Below are 20,536 nucleotides of genomic sequence, written 5' to 3'. Positions count from 1 at the left end.
ATAAATGTTTAATGAAAGAGAAGCAGTAAGTACTGGAAAGATAATAAACATTTATTAAGAGCCAACAATGTACCAAGCATAATGTTAAACTATCATGATACAAAAAAAGTCATAAGACAATCCTTACCTTTATGAAGCTAGTATTAATGGGGGAGAAAAAAACAATCAGACAAGTACAAAGAAGCCATGTTACAGGACACACAGGAAAAACTAAAAGAGGGAAGCACTAGAATTAAGGATGTTGGGAAAGGCTTTTTCTAGAAGATGGAATTTTAATTGGAACTTAAAGGAAGATAAACAGACCTTCTACAAAAAGTATTCTAGTAAGGTGATGGCCAGGTGAAAAGTCCAGGGCTAAGAAAAGGTGTGACTTGTTCACAGAATAACAAGGCAGCCAGTGTCACTGGATCAAAGAGCATGTAACAGAGAACAAGAACATCAGAAAGATTGGATTTTATGTGTCAAACAGAGGATTTTGTATTTGATCCTGGAGATAATAGGAAGCTTTAGTGAGGGGAGGGTTGGTATGTTGGAACTTATGCTTTTAGGAAGATCACTTCAGCAACTGAATGGAGAATGGATGGGGAATGGAGAGAGACTAGAGGCGCATGAACTCACCAGTAAGCTACAGATTTGGCCCAGGAATGAGGTGCTGAGTTTTTGCACCTTGATTGTGAGCCCAAGGGACTGGAAGGATAAAAAGGCAGGCAGGTAGAGGGGATGGGTTAGGGGTAAGGTCAGTGAGTTTAGTTTTGGAGATATTGAGTTTAAGATATCTATGGGACATTCAGTTCGAGATAACTAATAGATAGCTATAGATAATGAAAAGACAAAGCAATGATTGTGTGCAAAACTTATGCTGCAGTAAAGTCAATTTAATGACAACACTGAATCAAGTCATACCAAATTGCTTCCCGTACAGTCAAAAGTCAAAACTAGAAGAGATATTAAATCTCACAAACTATAGCAGACACATTTTCCAAGCTCAAAGGACAGTTCTAGCAGATTCCCCCCCCCCCCTCCAAAAAGGGACCTGTGTGTGCCAAAATGTTTGTAGCAGCTCTTTTCGTAGTGGCTAGAAACCGGAAGATGAATGGATGTCCATCAATTGGAGAATGGTTGGGTAAATTATGGTATATGAAGGCTATGGAATATTATTGCTCTGTAAGAAACGACCAGCAGGATGAATTCAGAAAGGCTTGGAGAGACTTGCATGAACTGATGCTGAGTGAAATGAGCGGAACCAGAAGATCACTATACACTTCAACAACAATACTGTATGAAGATGTATTCTGATGGAAGTGGATATCTTCAACATAAAGAAGATCCAACTCACTTCCAGCTGATCAATGATGGACAGAAACAATTACACCCAGAGAATGAACACTTATGTAAAATATTAGCACTACTGTCTATCTACCCAGGTTACTTATACCTTCAGAATCCAATACTTAATGTGCAACAAGAAAATTGGATTTACACACATATATTATATCTAGGTTATACTGTAACACATGTAAAATGTATGAGATTGCCTGTCATCTGGGGGAGGGAGTAGAAAATCTGGAAAAATGAATACAAGGGATAATGTTATAAAAAAAATTACTCATGCATATATACTGTCAAAAAAAAAATATGTTGAAGATATCCACTTCCATCAGAATACATATTGAGTTCCTCTTATTGTAGGACCCAACTAGAGCCCTCACTATAGCCAAGACAAACATTCTACTCCTCCATAACTGATCCAATTCATCACAGCTACTGTTCCAAACCTCCTTGTGTCTTAAACTTCCTATTCCCAACTCCTATCATCTCTGCTGAGGATCCTGTCCCTCATGCTTCACCAAAAATATGTGAGCCACTCACTGAGAATTATCACTTCTTCCCCCCTCATTTCTTCACTCAAACATCTTACCCTACTTTCTCCTCCTTGCCAGGGCAAATTCCTCTTCTTGCACCATTTTTAACATTCATTGTATTCTCCTTGAGATTCTCTTCTCTCTAGGTTTTTGAGATACCATTCTCTCCTGGTTCTTCCATCTGACAGCTTCTCAAGTTTCTGGTCCTTCTCACTAACTATGGGTATCCCCTAAAACTCTGTCCTGGGCCCTCTTTTCTTCTTCTTCTATACTTCTATACTTCTTCACTCAATTCCTCAAGCACCAGGTCCTTCAAAACTTCTCTTTTCCTTCAGCTCTAAGCATCTAGTTTCCAAACCCATTACTCAATGGAAATTTCTCTTTCCAAAGTTACCAATGATCACTTAACTGCCAAATCTAATGGCTTTTAAAAATTCATTCATATCCTTCACAACTATTCTACAATATTATATTACTGATCTTTTTTTTTGTTGTTGGATACGCTCTAATCTTTAAATTTTCAAGACACTGCTCTTTCCTTATTCTCTTCCTCTCTGTTAGACCATTCCTGCTCAGTTTTCTTCATCCATATTATATCATCCATAATCATTACAGTTCACATTTATCTAATGCCTATGATGTATCAAGCACTTTGCTAAGCACTTTACAAATATTACCTCATTTGATCCTGACAACAACCCTGAAAGATAGATGCTATTAGTTCCTTATTTTACAGTTAAGAAAATTGAGGCAAACAGAGGTTAAATGATTTTCCCAAAGCCACACAACTATTAAGTTTCTGAAGCTGTCTCAGATTCTTCCTGACACCAGGTACTAAGCTTGGGCCCTGTACCACCTAGCTGCCTCAAAAAGAACCATGGCACTGAGAAGACAGAGATAAATAGTCTGGAACAAGAGGGATTTCCAGGGGGCCTACAATAACTTCTTGGTATTCCTAGCTGGTATCCGACTGCAATCCAGGACTGAAGAGCTCTTGCTGACTAAAATATTCAGCATGACAATTTGGTTTCCAATGACATTGAAATAGTAGTTATTAAAACAAAAAAAAACAAAACAAAAAAACAGTGAAGCCATCGCTTCCAATGGGTTCAATTATCATATACACATATGATTTTCAGATTTCTGTATATGACCAAAACTGAAGGCTACATAATCATAATGATCAAGCTTGACTCCTCTACTTTGAAAACTTGGGGGAAAATATAAATGTGGAAAACTGCAAATGTCAAGATTTTTAAAATACAATGCTTTAAAATATATTGGTTAGCTCTGCTGTACTGTTTTTCCTGCTTTTTTTCTCTTTATTATAAGAAATGCAGGAAGAGGTCTTCATTGGAAAAATAGTTGCTATAAAACCAAAAGATATTAATAAAAATAATTTTGTAGAAATAATCAAAGCAAAGTCTTTAGTGAATTTTAGTGAATCGAGTCCCAGAAGAATGATGATGAAAAGAATGGCAGTATTATAATATGCAATGGAATAAAGCACCATAGAGGTCACAAAGCTATGGAAAGAAGTATCAATATACAATAATATAGCTACTCTATAATTTTTGTTATATTGTATATTATTACATATCACAACCACTGTAGGTTGTATCTTGCCTGCAAGAAGTATAAAACATAGAAGCCATGTCTTAAATATTTTCCTACATCCTTCAATGTATCTCCTTCAATGCTACGTAGAATAATACTCTATACATGCTACATACAGATGTCAGAATTAACTAAAACTTTTAGTACCATATCAAAAATTTTGTGATGGCAAAGAGTAAATGTATCATTCTTCATAGCATAATCATAGAATCTTTGATTCCTAGAGTTGGAGGAACAGAATTTTCAAACCCAAATTATGCTGACAACTGGTGAAATATCAAAATTCTGTACTCCAAACTGTTTTGGTGAGCAGAAGATAAGGAAAAGGCAGGAGCAGGATACAGATAAAAGAAGGAGGGGAATTGGGATTGTGTTCTAATATTCTTAGATTTTAAGAAGAAACTTCAGGAGCAATAGCATTGTGGTCTATTCTCTAGTTGACAAATTGTCAAAGGATATGAAAAATCAGTTCTTAAAAGAAGACACTGAAAATAGCTAAGATCATGAGAAAAAAAAAAAGTGTTCCAAATTATTAATAACTAGAAAATTGCAAATTAAAGCAACTCTGAAATTTAAATCTCATACCCATCAGATTGCCAAAGCTGAGGAAAAAAAGACAAATACTGAAAAAATAGGAACAATGAACTAAGAACATATAGGAACTTATATTAAGCAGCTATTATGTGCCCAGTATTGTACTAAGCACTGGAACTAAGAGAGTATTCATCTAAAGACTGAATAAATCATGGCATATAAATGTAATGGATTAAAACTGTGCTGTAATAAATGACAAAAAGTACAATTTTAGAGAAACCTGGACAAATATATGAATTGATGCTGTGCATTTATAATATAACACTATAAAAAGAACAACTCTGAAAGACTATTTCATAGGACTGATAGCTGAAAATGATAAACTCCTGAAATTATAAGAATGAGACAAAAATTTACAAGAAATAGCCAACAAGAACTTGATTTGTTTAATTATGTAAATTTTTAAAATAAGTTTTTACATGTATTTTTTTAATAACACTTTGCAAGCCCTTAATGCACCACATAAATACTAGTTAAAAAAAAAAATTTTTTTTTAAATAATGTTAAAATAAGCCCCATAACTTAAAGCACTAAACAAGCTCACAGGATCCTAACTATGAAGCTGGAAAGTACCATAAAGGTCATCTAGTCCAATTTCTTCATTTAACAGGCGAAGTAACTGAAATTCAGAGACATGACTTAGGAACCAAAGTCACACAGTAATAAATGGCAGTCAGAATACTAAATTTGGTCATTAGACTCAAAAACTCATTCTTTCCAATGAACTTCAGAGAAGTTGTTGAAGCAGAAAGGTAGGAGCTATGACAGTTCAATTATGACTTGTTTTGACAAAAAACTTAATCATATTTTCCCCTTACATGCCCCCTCTACTTCCTTCACCTCCAAAACAAAGCAAATATCATGCTAGTGAAGTCAATAAGCAGCTAAATCCTTAATTTACCTTTATAACACAAATTATGGGAAAAGAGATTTCAAAGACATCTGAGAAAGAATAGGTAGGATTGTATGGCCTAAGATTCAAGAGGGCAGGTCAGTTGACAAGGGATAGAATGCTTTCAAGATTAAAATTCTTAAGACAAAATTTTCAAATAAGGAGTAAAAACAAATTATTTGTATATTCTTTAAGACTCACAAAGGCTTTTTTTCATACTAATCCTGTCAGTTTGAGTGGGAACCAGATGTTTGAAAATAGATTTTTAAAGTTTTTTTTTTTTTTTTTTTTTTTTTTTTAATTTTATAATTATAACATTTTTTGACAATACATATGCATGGGTAATTTTTTACAACATTATCCCTTGCACTTACTTCTATTCAGATTTTTTCCCTTCCTCCCCCAACCCCCTCCCCCAGATGGCAAGCAGTCTTATATATGTTAAATATATTACAGTATAATTTAGATACAATATATGTGTGTAGAACCGAATTTTTTGTTGCACAGGAAGAATTGGATTCAGAAGGTAAAAATAACAGTTTACATTCAATTCCCAGTGTAATAGATTTTTAAAGTTAAAAAAAAAAAAAAAAAAAAAAAAAAAAAAAATCACATCCCCAACTCTTCCCTTTCCAAAGTAAACATCCCTGCTGCTTCAACTTGTTCTCAAATTATGTTTTTTTCACTGATCTCCTTATCTTGGTTCTCCCTAAGTTCTGTTGTTGGATTTCCCCTTACAATGTGGAACCTAGCATTATTTTCCTCCCCCTCTATCATTGATTCAAAATCTCAGTAAATAATCCAATGTATCACATTCTGGGCACTGAAGTACTGAATTAAAATAACTGGCTCAGTCTTTACACAGTTTTTCATTTGAGGGAGGCAAACCAAATGCTAAGCCCTAGGATGAAAAACTGCAACAATGTCTGTATGCTGTCTTTTTTGATGCATCTTGCTAAATGTGACTTTCCTAAATAAAGGAAAGATCAAAGATTTGATCAGAGAAATGATAAAGATCTAGAACAGCTGAGCTCATATTTTGACAGGTGCTTCTTTTGACCACCTCAGATCCTAGAGGAAAGCATCCTTCAATGGTTGCTCAGGAAAAATACCCTAATAATACACAGCAGGTTTTCTAGATAACCTAAGAAATGACACATTCCATTCCCAAATCATAAGATAAAAGTAGTTTTATCTACATCAGCACACAAGGAAAGCTATGTAAGAGGCTGAATTTAGGACTGCTGAGCAGGACAGGAGACAAATATGTGGTATGCCCGTTTATAGGTCTTCTTGTGGTTAAAAAAAAAAAAAGTCTAATTAACCTAATTTGAACCTGACTATAGTGTAGAGTTGGTAGAAGGAAATTAAATGGAGTTTTTCAAAATAGGCAACAGTTACTACCTGATAGAGGGGAAGGGGAAGCATCCACATCCTGCTGGACCATTTCAGGAGGAGGCAGTTCAACCTTCTCCTCTTCTGGTCCCCATCTACTCTTCCTTTTCTTCTTGGTTGTAGTTGCAGCCACTGCCTTGCCAGGAGCTAGAGTGGTGGAAATGGTGGTGGTGGTGGAGGAGGACGAAGGGGACATAGATGAAGAGGAAGAAGAGGCTTCTGGAGGTGTCTTCCGTTTCAGACCAGGATCAGGTGTGGGGCTTGTACCTACGGAGCTCGCCTTGGCTTTCCGGAACTCCTCCAGTTTCTGTCGGTAGTATTTATATCCTTTGCTATTTGGCTCATATAAAAACCTATAAAATTGGATACAAATGTTTCTAACTAAGACCAAACAATATGGAATCAAGTTTACTTGAACCTGACTAAGTGCTACCAACTTGGAAAGGCTTATAATACACAGATCCAGTGAAAACTTGTATATCTATTTTCTGAAGACCAAACTAAGTTTAGGAAGATTCAGAACTAAAGAACAGACAAACAGAGATAACTTGTCTTTGGCCAAAGTAGCTCATTAAAACCATCTCTTAAAGGTGTGAAGGGAAAGAGTTTTGCAAACAGTAAGGGCCATGCAGACATGAATTATATTCCCTCCAAAGTTTTAAAGGAAATTAGCATATTACAAAACTTGAAACATGGTCATTTTTCTTTAAAATACCATTCAAAATACAGAAGAAAAATTCAAGTTTCAATTGATTTTATTAATTTGTTATCAATATTTAATTATTTATTATTAATTTATTAAGTTGACTGGCCACACAGGATTAGTCCTAGGACCTAGGGCTTTTTATAGGGTTGACAGAAACCAACAAACAGGTTAGTCTGCTTCTTCTGACATATTTGCAACTGTTTGTTAAGGGGATACATCAATGACAGAAGCAGGGAGACAGAAGTCTTGCATGAGATTTCTGCTGCTAATTTTTACATAGCATAGGAGACAAGGGTCTTTTTGGTGAGTAAAAGGGGGTTTCAGATTACTGGGTCATTTTAAGTTCTCAAACGCAGGTTTCCTAGGAGCTGGGGCTATAATTCTAACAATATAACACTTTATTTGCCAAGTATTGTACACAAATTGTTTCATTTAATCTTCACAACCCTGTGAGGTCAGAGGTATAGGAATTTATTGTTCCTATTTGAAGATCAGTAAGCTGAAGCTGAAAGAGATTAAATGACCTAGTCAGGTCACTCAGGTAGTAAGTATCTGAGGTAAAATTTTAATTCATGTCCTAACACACTACTTCTTGATATAAAGTCAGAACAAGATTACATGAGCTATGCCTATATAAATAATAACGGACATGCATCAGAACATTATACAAGGGCAATTTTTTATACATTAGCCTCAACAAAGAACATAGATCCAAGAACAATATTGAAAAAAAAACAAACAAAAACAAAACAGTTAATTTCTACCTTGAACTACTTGGGAAATATAGCTTGAATAAATATCATCCCAGGAGATGATCAGCAGAATTTTGTGAGGAAAAAAGAAACTCATTTTGCAGTTGAAACCTGGGTTTTAATCCTGTTTCTAGCACTATATGATCACAGGAAAGTCAGAAAAATTTTTGGGTTTCAGTTTGTTCATATCCAAAATGGGGATAAAAATAATCATACTACCTACAAAGATAGCATGCTGCTACAAAGAAAATTGCCTTGTAACCACAACAGCACTTAATAAGTGTGAATAGCTTTATTATATTATTATTATATCAAGATCAGAAATTCCATATGTTATACAGTGGCATATTGGGGGGGTGGGGGGAGAGAAAGGGGGAGGGCCTCGTGGAAGGCCAACTTCATTAAACCCAGTTATCTATTTATATCCTCAAGCAAAAACAGCACTTCTGCACACAGTATACATCAGCATTACAGTCAATTGAATCCTGAGGGCTTTCTTCCCATAAATGTTAATTTCAATCATGCTCATCTTACCTGAATGCATGGTTTTCCCTGTTGTTCTGCAAGGCAATTGTTTCCACTTCTGGACCCCCATCAGCTATAAACCTGGCCAGCTTCTCAGCAAAAGTCTTGGTCTCTTCATCCTCTGGGGGTGAAACTTTAAGCAGGCTGTCAGTACTGGGTTCAACTCACCACACCCAACAGTCAAAAGCCTAATATGTTCTAAGAACCCCAAGGGCAAGAGGAGGGGTTTATTGGGGGGGAATGATACAAAGAAAAACAGGCAAACGGTAATCAGGTTACTTTACTGGGAACAAATTGTGGTGCTTACTAGTCTGACTGCTCTGAATGACCCCTGGTCAAGAATTTAAACCATATATCGTCTTTGAAATGGGACATGGCCTTTCTCTTTTGCAATCCAGGTTTATATCCTACTTTCAGGACATGATGGAATTTTGGTGAGATATGCCACTGTTTTAAGATACCTTTTATGGGGCTTGTTTATGCTAGGCCCAGGATCATGGAATTAGAAAGAAATATAGGTTTGTCCCTGTGTGTGGCTTCTCCAGGGAATTTTGGTTAGATCTGCTTCTCATTCTTACCTGTTGAAGAAGGTCGCTAAAGGAGTCCTATTCTGAGTAGAAGGAATAAGGGGAAGGAATAAGAAAAATAAAGAGCAACTGGCTCTTTATGGAACTCTTAAAAGAACTTTTTCTGCTCAACCATTGATTTTTCCCCCATTGCCCTACAAATAGTTTAACATTCAGTTGGGATATTACTCCATTTAAAATATGATGACTACTTTTTCATCTTTCATTTGAAATTTACTATAGTGAAATCTTAAAAATTCATTTCAATTCCTCCCACATTTATATTCTGAGAAAGAGATGGCACCTCTGAGCTTCAGTGTACAGTGAAAATAGGCATCTTAACCTTAAAACTCCTTTCGTATTCATAGCTAAGCTTCTGCTACTTGGGAAAGAATGAAGCTGCTGCTCTTTTTAACTGGCCTGCATGGTGATGCCCCAATCTAACTCTGCAGGCTGCTGCCCTTGCTGTGGCCCATTCAGATCCAATACAAGGGAAAGCATTTCTGACCCTCTGTATTGGGATTTGGCAGCACCCTCCCCTACCTTTCTGAGAAGATGGTGTCTGGGCATTCTGGTTTTCCTTTTTCATCTCTGCCACTTTCTTTCTGTAGTACAGGAATTCTCTGCTGTTCTTATCATGCAAAAATCTAGAAGGATGGTCAGAAAAAGTCACAGAATATGTTACCCTACAGTTTAATTCTAAAGCTTTAGATGGTTACATTTCTAAAGACAAAAATAGGCATCTTAAGGTAATATAATCTCTGAGAGACATCACACCTGGAGCTGCTGGTGGAGTTTAACAGCTTTTTCAATGAAAATTTTATCAAGTTACACACACCATACCTTAACACTAGCAGTTAATGAGATGATTAAATAATAAACTAAGCATACTTATACTTACGAAAATGCAGGGTTATCCTTGTAGTCTTCCATAGCAACCTTTTCTAATTCAGGGCCTCCTTCTGCCACAAACCTGGCCAATTTCTCTACCACTTTCCGGGTCTCCGCATCCTCTGGGGGTAAAACTTTAAGCAGGCTGTCAGTACTGGGGTTCAATTCATACACCCAACAGTCAACAGGCACATTATTTCTAAGAACCACAACAACAGACAAGAATGGGATGGGGGAGGGAGGGAAGAAGAGGGATGAAATGGGGGCGGTAAACCTAGTATGATGTACAAAATTACCAGTGACTGACTGCTAGGGGAAGGGATGTAAGCCTGAACAATCTCATGAAATGTTCGGGAAGGGAAAAAGCTAAACCCATTTGGGTCACTGACAGAAAGTGAGTATACAAAACAGATACTAACATACCCTCAATATGGCCTTCAACAAGAAATTTTTGTTGCTTATAGTAGGAAGGAAGGAGTATGCATGGAACTTGTAATGTGATTAAACTGGAATCTAATAACTTTCACCTTCCTAGTAAATTTAAATGATGATCTCTAAATCAGAGTAGTATCAATGAACTATAGAATGTCTAACATTACAGCATGTTCTTTCTAAGGAACATCCCTCACAAAGCATTCCCTCTCTAGAATACAAAAAAAGCTCCTGTAGCCAAACGACAGTCATGACTTCCCTTCCTGCATCTTCCCAAAGCAGGCCCAGAATCAGTACAAGTTAGTGAAATCAAAGTACTAAGGACCAATATTATTATTTTCCCCCAGGGCAAGAACAGTAAGAGTAACATCTTCCACTACTCTGCTCACATGAATCCTTGATCAAATCTGGATGGAAGACCCTAAAAACAAGAGGAGTGGAATTCCCAGAACTCATTCAGAGACATGAGATGAGTGGATTAAATTACTCAACATGGAGTGGGGGGAAAGAGAGAACTTAATAAATGGGAATCTATTTAGTTTGCTCACTAAAGGACTTTAGAAAAGGAAGCATATTTTACAGAAGTAGAAACAAGCTTGATGAGGGTCAAGAACTTGCCCAAGGTCTCATGGCCAGTTAGTGACAAAGCTAGCACATGAAATTCAAGTCTCCTGACTGTTAATCCAAGATTACTCCCACTTTAACATGTTGTCTTCCATGAAATAAAGTTTCTTTTATCTTAATATACAAGGAAAAGAACAACACTAGAATCCCTTCTTTAAGGCAAAACACTTGTCATTAACCTAAGAGACAGTCCCTATTGGAAATCTAGATTTGCTGAGTATTCTCACTTCTCTTGCTACTGAATATGTCAATTTATAAGAAAACTTGAGGGGTTGTGGGGCGAACCTCTACACTTACTTTTAATTTCCAACCACTGCTCATAATCTTCCTCGTCATCATCATCTGGAGACTGGAAGACACTCAGGCGATTAGCCACAGGGCTCTGCTTGGCATGAGAGTAGTTTTTTACTTGATTGAGAGGGTTGCTTACTCCCAGGCTGGGTCTCTTTCCAATCAAAATTGGTTTTTTCCCAGTGCTTGAGGTAGAGACATTGGAGGGAGCACAGGCAGAACTTGGAGAAGCATCTTAGAAGGAAAGAAAACAATGACAGGAACAAAAGAAATAGCATTTACTGAAAACAGCAATCACTGACTGAATTATAGAGTTGAACAGGGCCTTGAGAAGACATCTAGCCTATTACTATGCCTGCAGGCACTGTCACAAAGATGTGTACACCTTATCATTTCTATTCCAATAACAACCTTTTCAAATGGAAAGTTTTTTCCTCTTAACTTCTATCTTAAATACTTCTGATTTCACTTTTAAATTATTTTCCCCCAGTGGCAAACTAAGTTACCATATTAACAATCAATAGGAATTTATTTTCATATCAAAACAACCTATTTGATGTGCAAAGAAGAAAATAAAATTCAAAATATTCTACTTTATTTGAAATTATGCCTCAAAACTTACCTAATTAATTGTATAATCTTTGAAACCATACTACTAATGGCCTAAATATTTTTAAGTGCTTTTTTTGTGATGGCAAAATAAATGCATGTCTATGAATTGGCTGGAGGTTGAACAAGTTACCATTAGTAAATGTAAAGGAATTTAATGTAAAAAATGGTGAAAGGAACAATTTAGCTATAAAAGTTTGTAGAAAAAGGTTATAGAAAACTTCCATAGAAGAACCTTAAAAGAAACTTGAGAAGATTTGTATGAACTGACACAGAGTAAAATGAATAAAACCAGAACTATAACAATAAAATTATAAAAATGAAAAACTTCTGAAAGATTTAAGAGCTCTGATTAACCCAATGATTAACCGCAATTTCAAAAGACCAATGATGAAGAATACTACTCACTTTCTGACAGAGATTAATATGAAGAATGAGATAACAATTTTAGATACGACCAATACGGAAATCTGTTTTGCTTAACTATGCTTATTTGTTACAAAGATTTTGTTTTCTTTTTGGGGAGAAAGGGAAAATAAATGTTTGCTAACTTTTAAAAAATAAAATTTAATTAAAAAAAAAAAAAAAAGAAAAATATCTGCTTTTTTCTCTACTCTCTGTTATTATTATTAATGTGAATATTGCTATTAGGCCTTATTTCTGTGATAGGTATCTGGTATAGGTAGGTAGACAAATATTATCAGAAAGGGAAAAGGGGAAGAAAATAGAATGGATAACTAACATAACAAATTATAAATATAAGATTTCAGATTTGAAAAGGACCATAGAATGTTAATTCAATTCTTTAATTTTCAAATAAGTAAATTTGTGAGCATAGAGAGCAAAAGAATTCCTTAAGGTCATAGGTAGAAAAACTAAGATTTGATCCCATTATCTGATTTCAAATCTATTACACACTAAATATACAATGCTGCCTCTTAGCTACTGAATCAGGCTGAAACAACACTAACTTCTGAAAAAAAAATAATAACTTATAATGATAAGAACTCTGGATTAAATATATATATGTTTAATATATATATAATATATAAATATATAATAATATAAAAAATATATATATTTAAGTGGTACCTTTAACATGAATTTATTTCATGGCTGTGGGCAAGATAGTCCATCTTTGAAACTCATTTTTCTCCTGTAGAAAACTGGAATAATATCCATCTCACAGGAGTGTTGTGAAGATCAAATGAAATAAAATATGGTATGATTTATTGCTATCATTATTAATATTATATTACATTAATTTGTATTCATGCCATATGAATCAAGCCTCTTGATTCCAAATAAAATATAGTGGTAAGTATTTTCTACTTAAGGTCTTTTTCCAAAAGCTGGGCTTTAAAGTGATGTTTGTTAAAAATAAATAGCTTTAACTTTGGGTTGTATCATAATAGAAACTAATCCAGATGAATGTCTCTAAAGAGACTCTAATGATGTAACTTCACTATTCAAAAGCTTTTAGTGGTTCTTTTGAACTTGGACTTGGACATGAATACTTTTCTATTCCTAACTCCAAGAAGATCAGCTTTTTGTCCTCGATAACAATGGTTAACAAAGTTCAGTTGAAGGACTTCTAGGAGTCTCCAAGACCTTTCAGGACAAGTCAAAACTATTTTCATAAAACCACTAAAATGTTTTCATTTTTAATATGATAAACTGATAGATAATTACTCGATTTTTAAAGAAAAGCCTCTTTAGGGGATTTTCAGTTTTTAAGATTATAGAAAAAGGGTCTTGAGTTCACTAAGTTTATGTATCTCTGCCCTATGCCGTGATGCCTTACTCCTTTCTAATTTATATTATATCTGTCTATAAATCTGTTCATATATTTAGCAAAATTCTAAAATCCATAACAAATCTCAGGTTTATTTTAGTAACCCTTCCCAAAATCACCAAATAGCAGGAACTTAACAAAGCTCCCAGAGTCCATCAGGCTCCTGGGTTGAAATGAACTTACCTGTACAGGATCTTTCCTTCTGCAGCTTCAGAAACTGCTGCAGGAAGCTACCATCATTGGCAAACTTGTTAGAGACAGAAGCAGCATTTGGTGCACTTGCAATTCTAAGCCCAAAACAAAAAGAATAAATATGAGATAACAAACAGGATTATTTTTTATTTAAAAAAAAAAAAAATTCTCTCTCTCTCTCTCTCTCACACACACACACACACACACACACACACACACACACACTCTCTCTCTCTCTCTCTCTCTCTCTCTCTCTTTTAGACTGGGTAAGCAAAGACTGACAATCATTAAACTTGTACCTATGAGTGTTCTGCTAGGCAGCAGGAATACAAATACAAAAGTGAGACAATCTTGTCCTGAAGGAGCTAGGGGAATATAAGATGTTCACTTATAAATACAGGGTGTATGTCAAATAAACAGTAATTTGGTAGAGGAACTAATAACAGGGGAATCAGAAAGGAGTGATACTTCAATGAAACTTTTCAGGGAGCCAGAGCTTCCAAGAGGTAGTGGTAAAGAAAGGCAGCACCCAGAGCATGGAAGAAAGCTTGTGTAGAGGCATGACCGGGAAGATTAAATATCTTACACAAGGAACAGCAAGGACAAGTCAGTTTGTCTGGAGTTTTGACTGTGTAAGAAGTAGTGTATAATCAACCTGCTTAGACAGACTAAAGCTAGACTATGAAGGCCTTTCAATGCCAAAGGAAGTATTAGTATTTTGTCCTACTGATAAGACTAGTTATATTATATGAAAGTGTCATCACTTTGACAGCGATGTGAAGGATGGTTCAGGGAGAAGCATATCAATTTAGAGGCTATTGCATAACTTAGGTAGAAAAAATGAGGGCCTGAATTAGGATGGTGGTGGTAGAAGCAGAAAGAGATAAACAGATTTAGAGCTAGAAGATACCTAAGATGCCACAGAGTTCAATTTCTGCCCTTTAGAGAAGAAGAAACTGAGGAACTGAGAGATAAAGTGACTGGTTTTAGGACACCCAGCTAGAAGGTATCTGAGGGTGGGAACTGCACTGTGTCTTTCCTAACTACAAGTATAGGACCCTATCCATAATCTCCCAAAGGAGAGATGGGTAGATAAACCTTGGTAACTGAGGTTATGAGGTGGAAAGTAATGAAAATAAAATGTTAAGATCAAAGATAACAACTTTCATCCTGTAAATGCCAAAAATGGATTCCATTTAGTTCAGTGACATTCTCCTTAACTGTTCCTAACAGATACAGGATTCCTTCAGTGTTTTTACCTAATGAGAATTACAACTTCAAGATCACTAGATTTCTAGTTTGAAGGAATGATGGACAACAAAGAATGTGAATACTGGAAGAGATCTGGGACAACAGATTATTAAAAGCCAATGTGTAATCCTGGAAAGAGAGTCTTGAAGCTGGAAGGAGCCAAAAGATCATTTTAATCCAAATCCTTCATACTTCACAAATAAGACAATGAAGGTTTAGAAAACTGAAGAAAACACCAGCAAATCTCTTAGTGGAAGAGCGAGGGCTTGAATTAGAAACTTCTCACTCTAATTCAATGCCCTATGTCTTTTGCCCTACACCATACTCTCTTCCCTCTCTCTTCTCAAAGTGGGTTTAGAAGGGACTCTCTATATTCAAACTATATATATATATATATATATATAAACTAGGCTTCACTGAAAGAAAAATATTTGTCAAATCTTACAAAATTGTGCTTATTTGCCACATACCACGTACCATCCATTTGACTCTCATTCAGGAGTCAGCTAGTACCACCTGTTTTGGTATAGGCCCAGGAGCTAAGAATGGTTATAGGCCACTGATACCTACTCTAGATATAAACTACGATTGGAATTGGAAAAATAAAAAGGCAATTGTAAGAAGTTATTGTTTTCTTAGCAGAAACACACTTAATAAATCTAACTATTTAAATTAGCACACAGAACCTAGTGTGGAAGCTCCCTTTACTAATGCAGACCAGTAACTTATCTGGGACTTCTAGTGTTAGAGCGCTGCTCAGGCAGTGAGAAGTGTTGTGATTTGCTCGTGATCAAACAGCAAGATTTGAATCTTTCTGATTCTAAGGATCACAGTCTTTTATGTAAAGTTGCCTCAGATTATAAATCTACCACTTTGCCCAATTACTAGAAATTATAGTATAATTTATTCTTGATGCTCTTTAGTGGGATACTTTTGCTATTATAAGCAAAATCTAACTTGGCAAGATTTGGGCCTTTCTTCTTAAATGATGAGGTATCACATATAAATCTGATGTAATTTTTTTTAAAGGTGAGTTTGTTTTGGTAATATGATTAACAGAAACACATATACACTATTCGTAAATATTGTCGACTAAGACAGCCTCATTTTTTTGAGATAGACCTTCTTTGATGATTTCCTGTTTTGACCAGAGTTAAAATCATTGAGAAATATCTTTCCAGATATCTCACATTCTATGATATTACACTTCATGCCTTATAATCTATAGTCTAGCTAATACAGACTATTATCAGTCCCTCACTTACATTATTTTTTGTGCTTGGAACAAGACTCTTCCTCCATCTATTCCATCAGCCTCTATTTAATCAGTCAATAACCATTTATTAAATGCTTATTATGTACCAGAAACTATACTAAATACTAGGAAAATAAAAGTCTCTGTCTTCATGTAGCTTACGTGCCAAGGGAGGGAAGACAGAGACCAACTGTACCTCTATGTGTAAATATTATGTACACGATTTACAAAACGAATACAAGGTAACTTGGGGTTAGCACTATCAGCTTTACATAGAAAGTACATCCTCACCCTCACCCTCTACTCCCTTCTTCTTTTCTCTCCCTCTCTCCCTTCCCTTTCCCAAGCATCAAGACACTATCTTGCCTTCCTCAAATTTCTTGCTTTCTTGGTCTTCTCCTTTATCCATTCTTTATATTTGATTGTGTACATATCTTTCCTCCCTGTTAGGCTGTAGGCTCTATGATACCAGGATCTATTTTCTTCCTTTGGATTTTCAGCACCGAATTTCTATGCACTGGTGCTTAATTTTAAATGTCTATTGAATGAATATGATTACTAATTGAGATTCTGTATGACATGCAACATTCCTGAGATATTGTAAATATTACAAAAGCTCTCAGGATTATACTCACTCTCTTGGTGGTGGGGGCTGGGGAGTGGCCACATGACTCTGCTTGGCTTGTTGCTCCATTTTGGCCTCAATTTCCCGCTTCTTCTGAGCAATAAGTTCCTCTTGATGGAGAATATTCATGTTCATCTTTCCAGATTTTGGTGGTGCAATTCCAAACCACCTGTTGGCTTTTCCTGCAGAGGTAAAACACAAGACCAACAGAAATCATCATCCAACAGCTTGATATGAAGTAAATAGGTGATGGGCATATAAAAAGTAGAAATCAAGGTTCCTTGCTTAAAGAAGTTTCTAGGCACTTAAAGATATATTAAAAAGTGATAAAAATTGATCTCATAAAGTCCATATCTTAGTAGGAAGATATGATGTGTACAGAAACAACAATAATGTTAAGAACTTGGGCTCCAGTGAGCTGATATATGATCAGTATATCAGAAGCAAATTATGGAGGACTGAGATGAGAAAAAGCATTAAGAACAAGGATAAGGAAAGAAAGGTTTCATGAAAGGAAAAGGTTAGAGAAGATCTGAACAAGTGGAAAAATCAGAGCAGATGAAACTGGGAGTTAAGGTAACAGTTGGGAGTTTTAGGTATAGAGAAGTGGAGCAAAGCAAAGGCAAAGGCAGGAAAGTGGACAAGTAGTATGGCAACCAGTACAATCTGGCTAAAATATATAGACACAGGATATTGTCAGACTTTGGAAGACCATCAATGTTAAGTACCAACTTAGCACCTAGTAAGAACCTAACATCAAAGTTCTCCTGGGAAGTCTTGTCCTTGACTCAATCCAGACTGTCCTCCAGGATCAATGCTGCTTCCTTTTATCCTCCCAGAGAATGGCCTTGTGGGTACTCCCAAGGGCTTGTGGGAACTTCTTACAGCCAATGAACTTGCTCCTTTTAAAGGTATGAACTAAAGGTGTGAACCCTGAGCTAGAGAATTGTTAAGTACCAACTTAGCACCTAGTAAGAACCTAACACATCAATGTTAGGCTAATAACTCACAAAGAGTCACTGAACATTGTTTTTAACATATGGGTAATATGATTGGTGATTGGACTAAATGGTCCTCAGCATGAGGAAGATGAGTCTGGCTAAATGAATACACTTTTTAAAATAGTATCTAAGAGCCTCATGAATTCAAGAGAAGGTGACTCTGTATATTAGTGTGATTAGAGGATTCCAGGTCTTGCAATTAGCAAACAACTATGAATACTGTGAAATTATAATAAAAAATATCAGAAGGAAAAGTCTTTCTTGGAGGGGAATGCCTAGAGATATGGAACACAACAGATGTAAAATTTTTTTTCAATGTGCTGGCTAGTTTTGCTAAATCCCCCCCTTTTTTTTAATATATGCTTTGATACAAACTGATATCTTTCATTGAGGAAAACTGAGAAATTTGTGTTAATATAAAAAAAAAAAGTCAGTAAAATTTTATTTAAAAAAATTTTTAAAGAGCATTGGTAATTCCACAGAGAACAGATTCAAGTTAACTAATGGAGTCAGAAGTCATTCTGCAAGACTAGAGATAAGAGATAAGCCAAATAGGAGGAAGAAATACAGAACATTTCATTTTCCAGATCTTGTAAATAGATCTAGAAAATGTACCAGACTGAATCTTGATTGAGGAAAACCAAAGGGGAAAAATATCAGAATGAGTTTTTTCTAACCCAAATCCACATAGGGCGACAGACAATAAGATTTACTGACCCTAGGGGTCTAGTTTGATAAGGAGGGTGCTACATAGAACATTTCAGCCCAGCATGATGCTCTGTAAAAGGCAAGAAGTGATTAGTATGGAGGGGCCTAAATTTGTGTAAAGTATAAGAAAAATGGCAGCTCTATTGTTCACTACCCTATTCCAGTCATATTTCCAGAGCAAAATAAGAAAGGGAAAGTATTTGCACGACTCTATGCTATGTACTCAATCAAAAAAGCACAAGTTCAGAAGCAAGCAGCAGTTGTGTGGCTCTGGACCATGTTATAAACCTTGCAAAAGAATATGGACAAGAATCCCATACCAAAGGGAAGTCTACAATTTAGTTACAGATCTATGAATTTATCTATCAAATATATATGCTCTTTCAAATTGTACTTCAACAAATATTTATTAAATATTTGAGCTCTATCATAGGCACAAAGAGAATAAAAATATGATAGACTTTCTTCTCAAAAAGTTTGTAAGAATTTGTAATTGATGTTTTCTAAGGTCCATTCCAGTATTAAAGCCTCTGGTTTAATAGAAAAACATAAAATACACCCCCCCCCCCCAGGTAAATTAAATACAAAGAAAAGGACTGGGTAAAATGCTAGTAGAAATTTGATGAAGGGGGAATCACTTTTTTTTTTTTTTTGGGGGGGGGGAGGAATTGGGAGTAAATGACTTGCCCAGGGTCAGACAACTAATAAGTGTTAAAAGTGTTTTTTTTGTTTTGTTTTGTTTTGTTTTTTAAGGTAAGTATCTAAGACCACATTTGAACTCAGTTCTTCCTGATTTCAGGGCCATGTTCTATTCACTGTACCATCTAGTACCATTTAGCTGCCTCCAGAAAGAATCACTTTCAAAGAATTCAAAGGGGGGTGGGGAGAGGTGGAGGCCTAGCATAACCCAAACAAGTGAGGGTCAAAGAGGCCATAAGACTTCCCCAGAGTCACATAACTGGTATTCAACTCCAGATCCTAGAGCTCCAAATTCAATAGTGCTCTTTCCACTGCTCCAGGATGCCTAATTAGACTACAGGTTGAGGAAGGTTCAAAATCAAAGAAAGCTTCAAAGAAGAAATAATCCTATACTTTAGGGATAAGAACCTTTTCTTTTTTTTCAGCCAATAGCCATTTGATATTTCTAACTTCATACACAAGTCACACAAAATTAGCAACTCAAATAGTGATAAGTTGTAATTGCCTGCAATTGCTCGCCTTTTGTGGCCTTTAGTTTCTTTCACCTTTATCATCTAGCAACACTACTTTTTCCAGAGGATCTTGACTTAGAATCTGAGGTTGCAGCCAAAGTGATCAGATCCTCTGACATACAAACAATTACTTCCCTCTCCCATTCTGGTGCTCTGCTTCAGCTGGTGGGTCACACTCCCCATGGATTTTCACCCTGATCAATGACCTTAATCACTTGAAGACTTCTTACTCAAAATCCAAGAATGTTGTAGTTTTCAAGCTTAAAAATCATATCTCTGCCACAAGCAAGTAAGCTCCCCTTCTTTTTTTTCTTTTTTCTTGGTAAGCAATTGAAGTTAAGTAACTTGCCCAGGGTCACACAGCTAGTGTTAAGACCTGACTGGATTTCAATTCTGGTCCTCCTGACTTCAGAGCAGGTGCTCTATACAATGCACCATCTAGATGCCCCATGAGCCTCCCTTCTTAAGAACTTCACTTATAAGAGGGAGTTCCCTCAATTTGAAATTAAGTTTCTGTTTAATTCCTGATTCTGTTCAGTTCTGGTTTAAAAGCCAATTTAAAAGTCAGTTTGATCCAATTGACACCCTCTATCTACTCTTCAATACAGTGACACAAGCCTCATTGTTCCTTGAACAAAACACTCTTCTTCTTGTCTCCAGGCATTTTTTCTGGATGTCCCCACAAACTGGAACTCTCTCCCAGATCATCTCTGAATACTGGGTTCCTTGGCTTCCTTGCAAT

The 20,536-nt window shown here is 35.9% G+C and overlaps 1 protein-coding gene across 2 annotated transcripts in view; it reads right to left on the bottom strand.

Annotated features, from left to right (window-relative positions):
• SUGP1 (SURP and G-patch domain containing 1) overlaps positions 1-20,536 on the bottom strand; it is a 37,224-nt gene that overhangs the window by 10,467 nt on the left and 6,221 nt on the right. For both annotated transcript variants that reach the window (XM_074306986.1, XM_074306994.1), the window contains exons 2-8: positions 16,885-17,056; positions 13,735-13,838; positions 11,154-11,381; positions 9,811-9,934; positions 9,453-9,556; positions 8,353-8,476; positions 6,370-6,713 (exon numbers count right to left, since the gene is read on the bottom strand). In XM_074306986.1, the coding sequence (XP_074163087.1) occupies positions 6,370-6,713; positions 8,353-8,476; positions 9,453-9,556; positions 9,811-9,934; positions 11,154-11,381; positions 13,735-13,838; positions 16,885-17,056 (1,200 nt within the window). The remainder of the gene's footprint in view (positions 1-6,369; positions 6,714-8,352; positions 8,477-9,452; positions 9,557-9,810; positions 9,935-11,153; positions 11,382-13,734; positions 13,839-16,884; positions 17,057-20,536) is intronic.

This window comes from Sminthopsis crassicaudata, chromosome 1 (genome assembly GCF_048593235.1).
Source record: "Sminthopsis crassicaudata isolate SCR6 chromosome 1, ASM4859323v1, whole genome shotgun sequence".
NCBI classification, from domain to species: domain Eukaryota; kingdom Metazoa; phylum Chordata; class Mammalia; order Dasyuromorphia; family Dasyuridae; genus Sminthopsis; species Sminthopsis crassicaudata.
The sequence above is the reverse complement of the archived record's forward strand: the minus strand, read 5'-3'. Positions and strand labels throughout refer to the sequence as shown.